Genomic DNA, 9,770 nt, shown 5'->3' on the forward strand with positions numbered 1-9,770 from the left:
CCTTGCAGGCTACCTCCACCAGCCTCATCCTGACAGATGGATTCTCTGGGAGTTTTGTGCCAATCACTAACAGGGTGTCCAGCAGCTGAGCAAGGACTTGGTGAGACTCTGCAAAACAGAAGAGTAAAAGGCTATGCACTACTTGGCTGAACTCTTACCAGCTACAGGATCACAGACTAATCCACATTGGAAGGCCATCCTGAAATCTTCTCTTTTCAAGGCCTGAACTAGCCCAGCTCTCTCAGCTATGCCTTGTACATCACATACTCCAGTCCTCTACTACCAGTGGTTCTGCTGAACTCACTCAACCTTACCAGCACTAATCTGGTACTGGGAAACCCAAAACTGGATAAGGTATCCCAGATGTGGCCTAACCAGTGCTGAGTAAAAGGGTGTAATACCCTCCCTCGACTTGCTGGCTACACACCTGTTAATACAGCTTGATGAGCTTGCCTCTAGCATTATATAAAAAACCTTCTATTCAAACACATTTCCATTTTAAGCAAAACTGTCCTGTAGAACAGAGAACTTCAGAAGCAACAGCTGTCAGATGGAAACGCAAAAGCAAATTTTACACTCCTTTAGACCTAAGTATAGAGCAGGCAGGTCAGAAAAACACTCTTCTGCTCCTCAGAACATGGTGTTATCTGTCACCGTTTACAAAAACAAAAAATAAATACTCTGACCAGCAATTCCCAATCATACACCTGAGATGTAAGGCCTTGCCATTGTCCCAAATGCTTTGACAGCATGATTCCACCTTAATCTTAAGCACCACATCAAAAGTGAGACTTACTCTCATTCTGAAGTGTGTTAATGGCATCATCCATAATACAGTCTGGGGAAAATCCCGCAGTCTTTGACAACAACCCCAGCAAGGATGCAATCTTCAGTCTTACAGAGGCATCATTCTCCTGGAAGGAAGCAACACCCAAAAAAAATCCCCAACACGGCAAAGTTAAAGAAAAAAAAAAAAAAAAAAAAAAAAGAGAACAGCATATATTACCTACATACATCTACTCATTTAAGAAACAGCAAATGCTGTCATAGGTGATAATTACATAAGTAAGCCTCATCAATTAGTATTCCTTCAAAATTAATTTCAAAGGTTAATGCATTTTAAAGATTCATTTTGAGGCTTCTACAAGACTTCTGGTCATAACTGGATGGTCTCTCTTTCATTGTATTGCCAAGGATATCCAATGCAGAGTAGAAAGGAAAAAAGTCATCTTACCCAAGCATTTGTGCAACACTGAACACAGAGTTGCAGAAATATTACATCTGTCAACAAGAAATTTCCCAGTTACAACTGTTATATCTTTCAAGTGTTTAAGAGAGACTTCAGTGCCACACATAGCCTCCAAGTGACAAATGTAACACCCAAGGGAGCAGTCCCTTTCTCAATTGAACTGAGATGCATTTTTTATTTTAGGGTTGAAGTTATGTGCTTGAACAATGGATACTGTCATTAAGACTGTATGGGGACTACCCCACCAATATATATAGGGATGGAGGAGCAGGAGGCTACAGGACCATCTTAAACAAAACAATGACAATACAAAGGAATAAATCATCACGTAACTTCCACTGCAGTTACAGATTTCAGGATCAGGTTTTTGGATGATCAGGAAAAGCACAAGTGTTACAGAGTACTAAGAAACAAGTTCTTTTGAAAATTTTGTCTGTAAATAAAACAATGTAAGCTATGGTAGTTTTAAAAGCTGGATTCTGTAACAGGCTGTGCTTTGCCAATATGATCTTGTCTGCAGGTTCATGAGTCTCTCTTCTAACACAGGCTACAAAACAAATTTCAGGCACAAATAATCTGTGTTGTTTGACCAGGAATTCTGTATTTAATAGAATCAGAGCATCATTAATGTTGGAAAAGACCAACCCTTAACCCAGCATTGACAAGCCTACCGCTAAACAATGTCCCCAAGTGCCACATCTACACATTTTTAAAATACTTTCAGGGATGGTGACTCAACCACTGCCCTGGACAGCCGATTCCAGTGCTTGATAATCTTTTCAGTGTGGAAAATTTTCCAAATATCCAATCTAAACCTCCTTGGAGCAGCTTGAGGCCATTTTCTTGTTCTACTGCTTGCTAATTGGAAAAGAGACTGATCCCTAACAGTTTTTTCTATAGATTTGATATCAGGAAGAAATTATTTTCTGAGAGGGTGGTGAGGTACTGGCTCAGAGAAGGTTGCCCAGGGAAGCTGCCTCATCCCCAAAAGTGTTCAAGGCCAGGCTGGATGGAACTTTGGGCAACCTGGTCTAGCAGAAGGTGTCCCTACCCTAGCAGAGGAGTCAGAAGTGGATGATCCTTAATGTCACTTCCAACCCAAACTATTCCATGATTCTGTGATTTTAAATGTTCTGGTTTTTACCACATAGGCAATACCTAAAAGGTTTCTCCACTGCTAGAGAAAACTAGGAACAAGATAAGGACATATCAGTCAGGAATGAGTTAGATCAAGCTAAAACAGCTCTGGACAGCCGGGCTCTTTGGAAAACTTGACATGTCTTTTGTCCCTTGCAAAGTTAACTTGCACACAGGCCATGTGCAGGGATAAAACTACCACACCCTTGTCACAGGCTCCTGAAACCATCAGCACAGGGACCAAGTAACATAATCAGAAATCACCTGGGTCAAGAGCTACAGCTGTATACTCTCAGCCCAGGTGGTTGGCAACTGAATCGGCAACACAGGAGCCTGTGAACTCCTGTTTGACATCCCACACCAAGCAAACAGGAGCAGAAGGAGCAAGCATGGTTAGTTCCGAGCTTCCCCACCTTGTAATAATGCTCCAGCAGGATCCTGACAACTCCTTCCACGCTCTCCACTTCCACGGGCTTCCTGGCAAACTGGAGCAGGTACTGCAAGGCATCTGCAGGGGAGGTGGCTTTGCACAGGTCCACATGGAGCGCTGCTGACTTGCTGGGCTTGGTCAGCCGCAGCTTCTTAGTGGACAGGTCCTCATGCTGCTGCTGTGGGCAGAGGGACACGGCTCAGAAACACAGCATAGCCAGACCCACTCCTTCCCAGACTGAACACGGGGAGGCCTAAGGAAGCTCCCATGTCCCACGGTAGTCACAAGCCTCTCCTTCAGCTGTTTCAGGAAGAAACACATCCTCAGACCACTATGCCTGTTACTGTGCTGCCCAGGTGGTCCCTATACCCGTGAAACACAGCCTCTCCCCTTAGGCTGGCTCAAATTCTGCTGCTTCCAACACCAAACAATTAATCTAGGGCAAACACGACTTCGCTCACTCCCACCGGCCTGGAGCAGTCAGAAACTCGCTGTAGTTCCTTCCCCAGTCCCGGCTGGGGGGATGCTGCGTCTTTCCGCAGCAGTCATGGCCCTACTCAGGTCAAAGAATCACCATAACGGGTCTGGTTGAAGGGACCACAGAGCGTCATCTTGCCCAACCTCCCTCTCAAGCGGGGTCATCTAAGAGCACACTGCACAGGACTGCGTCCAGACGGTTCTTGAGTATCTCTACTGAGGGAGACCCCACAACCTCTCTCTCCCCCCGCTCTGAGGGGAACACCTTCCCTCAGACCTCTCCCCTCCGGCAGCTCCAGTCTTCTTAAACTCGGGGTCGACCCGTCCCGCTCCTCCCCAGCCCCTCAGGGGCCACCCCAGCCCCGACGCCCGGGCGGCGCTCCCAGGCTCGGCGCCGGGCTGGACCGGCGGGTTTCCCCACAGCTCCGCCTCACCCGCCGCCACCTCCCGCCGCACTGCAGAGCTCGGAGCCGTCCATCCTGAACCAGGAGGCACATATTACCTGGACCACCTTGGTGAACTCCTCATATACCCGCTTCTTCAGGTGCGCCGCCATGACGCCGCACCGCAACCCGGAAGTGGAACCATAGAGCTGAGGCGGGGAGGGGCCAGAGGCGCGGCCGCTCTTTCCGCCCGGAGGCCGCACTCGATGGTGCGGAGGCCTCCCGCTGCCATGGGGACGTGGGCTCAACATGGCGGGCGCGGCCTAGCCCAGCCCGCCCTGCAGCCAGACCCAGCCCCCGCCGTTTGCCCCCAAAGCACACCCCCGGTTCATTAGTATTCGTTTTTAAGGCGACTTTCACGCCTGTTTCTACTTTTTTAGCAAACAAAGAAATGAATGTTTATTGGTTCTAAATTATATCATTCTCTTCATTAATTGCTATTCTGTCCTCCATTGATTATTTATTCTTGCTTCTCATGTCAATCAGTCCTTATTTCTCAGTCTTTTTGTTATCTTTTTCCCAGGTAGGGAAAAAGCACATACTGAAGAGTTTTTGTTAGTCTGTTATCCTCTGGTTTCTGCAAAATGCCCTTGTAGTCTATAAATTCTGCATTTTTTGTGCCCACTTTCAAAAATACATCCCTCTCTCGAAGGTTTTGTTTGTCAAAGCATATCAGGGTTAGTTTAGCAAAACTTAGTTTCAGTGATTTTCCCAACCAAACTCCAACAATAACAGTTTGTGTAAAGAAACTTATCTACGTGCTGGCTAAAAGTGACTTAAGACTATTACAATGCTAATAATATATTGCTTATGATTACTTAAAAGAATTAAAAATAATTAGAAAAATTATTTCCATCAGAATCGTAGCATCACTTAAGTCAGAAAAAAATTTCTAAGATTATCGAGTTCAACCATTAACCCGGCACTGCCAAGCCTACCACTAAAAGCTGTCCCCTAAGTGCCACATCCACACGTTTTTTGAGCACTTCCAGGGATGGTGACTCGACCAATTCCTTCCGCAGCCTGTTCTAATATCTGACCACCCTTTCAGTGAATAAATTTTTCCTGATTATTTTCCTGGCACAACTTGAGGCCATTTCTCTCGTCCTGTCCCTCACCTGGCTACACTCTCCTTTCAGGCAGGTGTAGAGAGCAGTAGGGTGGCCCCTGACTCTCCTTTTCTCCAGGCTGAGCACCCCCGGCTCCCTCAGCCACTCCTCATCAGACTTGTGCTCCAGACCCTGCCCCAGTTCTGTTGCCCTTCTCCAGGACACTCCAGGGCCTCAATGTCCTTCTTGGACTGAGGGCCACGAAACTGAACACAGGATTCGAGTGTGTGCCAATTAAAGCTTCTCATGGCTACAGTCCTATAGAATTAGGAGGCTGGTTGGTGTGAGGCTTTAACTATTCTATACTGAGATTGTTTTCTCCTGGTATCTAATTTTCATCCCTTTTGTTGCGACTTAAGCCAGTTTCTCCACCCTTAGTGTAACAGATCTCTTTAAAGCAGCTTTTTGTCTATTGGGAGGCCTCCTCAATCTCTCCTCTTCCAGGCTGAGCACTGCCAACCACTTGGTTATGATCAAAAGAGCCTATTTCCTAAACCTTTTTGTTCTCTCAGACCCTGACTGTGTCCATTCTTACCAAGGTTATGAATGTGAGAGATCCCAAAGTCCCTTCACACCTACAGCAGAACTGCCCTGCAGTGGCTGGAGTGACTCACGACTGTCACTGGGGGGAGGTCCATGCTAGGATAAGCACATCTGAAACACAGCCTAATTAGGAGTGATTCAAATCTGTTACCCTAAAGATAAAACTTCAGGTGTTTAGAATTTGGGGATCTTGAGGGGAAAATGTCAGTAAATAATGCACTTCTGCATAATTTTAAAAAAAATTAAAAGTTCTTTATTTGAAATGCCAGGAATCATTCTACGATTCTATGGTTATTGTCCTTGACTGGAAGAAATCCATCTTCTGAGAAGTGAAGGAAACATGATACTTATCAAATCAGCCATTATGATTCACAGAGTGATTAAATTCAAGCCATCTCTAGTATAAAAATAAACTTTCAAATTCTAAGATTTTTTAAAACACATTGTAGAATGCAACTTGAGTTCTATAAAAGAAAATTTGCAGGCTGTTGCTTCAGTACCACTTCCTTCCCACCAAATCATGGCAGGTTTTCCCCATTCTTCCAGGAGTTTATATAGTTAGAAATAGCATCATCATAATAATGAGCATCATAAGAAAGAGATTAAGATTGTGTGGTCTGAGAGAGGAGTGTGTGTCCATAGATTATAAACTCCTCACACCAGTGATGTTTTTTTGCCTTTTGTTGATCCTGGAGTGTAGCTGATGTTCTCTTTCCTTCAGAACAAATAATAAATAATGGTAATAAATACATTGACTAGAGAGTAGGCTGTCACTGGAGGGATAAGAAGAACCACAGGACACTGAATCCTTTCTTTTTAACCCAGATTCTCGTGTAGAAAGGAGGGAGAAGAATACCTTTTGCCTTCCCATTAAGAAACCAAATTTAATTTGAGTATGTGGTAATGTCACTGTTTCAGTCAGGATTTGCATGTATGTGGCCTGTTCTCATTTGCACTGAGAGAGCAACTCTACATGTCCACGAGACATATTTGGGATTATTCATTTCCCTTAGGTTGAGTGAGGTTGGCTTAATTCACAGATCCATCTCTTTGAACTGAATGAATAGTAAGCAACACTGAAGAGTAAAATTCCTCCTTTTTCTAGAGCCTTTTAAATCTCCAAAAAAGTTATCCCCTAAAGCCCAAGTAAAGTGGCTCTTAAGTGCTCTTTGATATGGCAAACAGCCAAAGGAGATCCTTTTGTTGGCCTGTGCATTTCTTCCTGTTCCTCTGGTAGCCCATAGTTTAGTCTCTGCAGTCCAGGTTAACTTCTTCCAGTAATTGCTTTCTAATGTTCCTTATCAGTGGTGGCACTTTGCTACCACCAGGTGAACAGGAACTTGTAGAAGAAGTCGTGTGATTTGAAGCGAAAACCTTTTTCAGCAACATGGGGCTGAAAGGATATTTTATACCCTTTGGCTTCAACATCCATTTGAATGCAGTCCAGCAGATCAGAAATACTTGGCACAGCCTTCCAGGGGCCAAACTTCACCACGGATTTTTTATCCGTGTCCAAACTGTTCAAGGCATCCTGACACCTGGCCGCGTCCTCCTCAGTTCTGACCACGCACACGATGACGCTGGACTGTCGGGATGCAACCGCTTCCGCCCTCGCGATGCGGATCATCAGCTCGATGTTCTCACTGTAGTTGGGCACACGGGCCAGAAACTGCCTCCTTGCCACCAGCTCCCCAAAGATCTGTGGGGAGTCCTCAAGCTGCTTGATCAAAGGCTCTATGTCATAGAACAATGCCTCCTTGTAGACGTCCTGGATGCACTGAGTGGGCACTTGGTTACTGCGCAGGTACTCCAAGATGTATTTGAAGTATGTGCCTGGCCTGTCGATGAAGAACCTCCCTTCAGAGTCAGTTCTGAGTTTGGGCTGGCCAGTGAACATCTCTGCCAGCTTGGAGCCAGGGTGTTTCTTCAAGGTGCTCAGCGTTGTCGTGTACATCTCCCCACCAACATTTAACTCCACAATTGGTGACAACTGCAAAAAAAAAAAAAAAAGTGATAAAAAGCCATATACATTATCAATCTGTGATAATTGATAAAAGATTCGTGTTAATCACAAAAGCATTGGGGTTTGTATAAACCAGAATACTAAGTTCTGAAGTGAAGCATGGACACTAGATAAAGGAAATTATATGATAAAATAATTCTGTTTAAAATCACCTTGTTATGTTATATTATGTTGTATTATGTTACATTATAATATGTTATGTTTTCCAAATAAGCTGTATCAGCTACCAGCTTGCAAAATCATACTTCCCAAAAAGCCCTTCCTGCCTTTGTCTAATCAATACTGCCTATCTCAAGGACCAGACTCCCAGAACTTCTCTGGTGGTTATCTACAAGGACCAGATGGTTGTCTGTGACTGATTATCACCCAAAGGCTTTGTGAATTTGTGTAAGGATGTTTATTCAACCACCACTGTTATGACAATAAAAATCCAAAAATTATTGAATGCAATGAGAAACCACAGTATAAGAAGAGGCTGCAAACCAAGGTTGGGTGGAGCGTGGAGTTGGGGGTGACCCCTCACGTTCCCCAGCGCGCTGCTTGCTCTTTCTATATCAAATAAAGCAATCTAAATTTTGCTGAATATCGAGACTTTTGTCTCTCATTTATAACAAATCTGAGGTCATCAACATGGAAGTGTCAAGGAAAAGACAGATGACTGTGGTTGGAGGATGGAATGATGGTGTGAAGAGCAGTATGAGCTCCCATTTTGTGAGCATCATATGGGAAGCTCCACCTGCATCTGCAAAAAGCAGATGCAGGATACTTGTACAGCTCTTGCAAACAGAGCAGCAGAGACTCGGATATTTCTAAATGCTTAAGTCCTCACCTCATCTTTGGGATGTAGGAAAGTGTCATTTTCCTGGTGGGAAAGAGGGAAAAGAAGTACCCTGCCCAGAGAAGCTGTCTGTGACTGACTACAGGATCCAGCACTGATCTCCTGTCACTCACAAGCATTGTCCCTGTGGGCCATCTACAGCAAGAGCAGTATGTGAGCTCTCACCCACCCCATGTGCAGAGGGACAGAGATAGAGCCCAAAGCTGGGCCACTTCATTTTTAACATCTGAACTGTTATTTTCTCTTCAAAGAAGAAACTAAAGCTCTTTAAACTTTAAAAATAGGTGGAAATGGCTTCCACTCATCTAGGGGTTCAATTACAAACACTGAAGTAAGATACAAAAATTCATCATATGTCAGAGGTGCAGGACAGAAACTGTTTAGCAAAGCACCTAAAAATGTATGATGGCTTTAGTTAGGAAGTAAAGGAAATATTTCATGCAACTGACATGGACTTAAGAGGGAAAAATATAAAGATTGTGGGTTTGTTTGCATTTTTTAGCCCTCTATATTAACACCGTTATCTGAATTGGAGGAGGCCTGAATGCCTGGAAGGGAAGGAAGGAGGGAAGGAGGGAAGGAGGGAAGGAAGGAAGGAAGGAAGGAAGGAAGGAAGGAAGGAGGGAAGGAAGGAAGGAAGGAAGGAGGGAAGGAAGGAAGGAAGGAAGGAAGGAAGGAAGGAAGGAAGGAAGGAAGGAAGGAAGGAAGGAAGGAAGGAAGGAAGGAAGGAAGGAAGGAAGGAAGGAAGGAAGGAAGGAAGGAAGGAAGGAAGGAAGGAAGGAAGGAAGGAAGGAAGGAAGGAAGGAAGGAAGGAAGGAAGGAAGGAAGGAAGGAAGGAAGGAAGGAAGGAAGGAAGGAAGGAAGGAAGGAAGGAAGGAAGGAAGGAAGGAAGGAAGGAAGGAAGGAAGGAAGAAAGAAAGAAAGAAAGAAAGAAAGAAAGAAAGAAAGAAAGAAAGAAAGAAAGAAAGAAAGAAAGAAAGAAAGAAAGAAAGAAAGAAAGAAAGAAAGAAAGAAAGAAAGAAAGAAAGAAAGAAAGAAAGAAAAAAGAAAGAGTTCTTTTCCATCCTGACAGCATTACTGTAATGCAAGTCACAAGCCAGGCCAGGGCCCCACCTGCCATTGAGAAGGCATGAGTCAATAAACAACCCTATTTTCCAGGAGCTCACCTACACTTTCTTGGATCTGATCACGAAAGGAGCTGCCTCAGTGCTGCTGGTCACATGCCTCAGGTGAAGTGTGTACTCAAGTGCTTAGCTGGATCACATGGCAGCAGGCACGGGATGACGTGAGCTGATCTCACAGCGTGCACCAAGAGAAGGGGGGCTCCTGTGCCCTCTCCCCGCCCTGTTCTTGTACCTACCTAAGTGTTCTCTTGCTCACCTCATGCCAGCTCTGCTTCTCTTTCGTCTCAGTGAGCTGGATTTGCTGACAGAGGATTTAACAAGCACAGAGCTAACAGAAGGATGGGACAAGGAATAGACAGCCTGGTGCAGGGGGAGACTTTCCCTTTAAACAGGAGCA

General features: G+C 44.7%; 2 protein-coding genes across 3 annotated transcripts in view; both read right to left on the reverse strand.

The window, feature by feature from the left end:
* The window catches only part of INTS4 (integrator complex subunit 4), a 32,216-nt gene extending 28,329 nt beyond the window's left edge, over positions 1-3,887 (reverse strand). Inside the window, exons 1-4 of one of the 2 annotated variants that reach the window (XM_014887358.2) lie at positions 3,796-3,887; positions 2,800-2,994; positions 797-914; positions 2-108 (exon numbers count right to left, since the gene is read on the reverse strand). In XM_014887358.2, the coding sequence (XP_014742844.2) occupies positions 2-108; positions 797-914; positions 2,800-2,994; positions 3,796-3,849 (474 nt within the window). In that variant the 5' untranslated portion in view covers positions 3,850-3,887. The remainder of the gene's footprint in view (position 1; positions 109-796; positions 915-2,799; positions 2,995-3,795) is intronic. The other variant, XM_088159225.1, reaches the window with a different exon arrangement.
* Positions 3,888-5,660: 1,773 nt separating this feature from the next.
* On the reverse strand, positions 5,661-9,489 carry KCTD14 (potassium channel tetramerization domain containing 14). The gene is made up of 2 exons (XM_088160659.1): positions 9,416-9,489; positions 5,661-7,378 (listed from the first exon to the last, which is right to left on the reverse strand). Exon 2 carries the CDS (start codon positions 7,340-7,342, stop codon positions 6,707-6,709), a length of 636 nt encoding a protein of 211 aa, XP_088016785.1. The 5' UTR covers positions 7,343-7,378; positions 9,416-9,489; the 3' UTR covers positions 5,661-6,706.
* Positions 9,490-9,770: the final 281 nt, after the last annotated feature.

This window comes from Sturnus vulgaris, chromosome 2, assembly GCF_052056855.1.
Source record: "Sturnus vulgaris isolate bStuVul1 chromosome 2, bStuVul1.hap1, whole genome shotgun sequence".
Lineage (NCBI taxonomy): Eukaryota > Metazoa > Chordata > Aves > Passeriformes > Sturnidae > Sturnus > Sturnus vulgaris.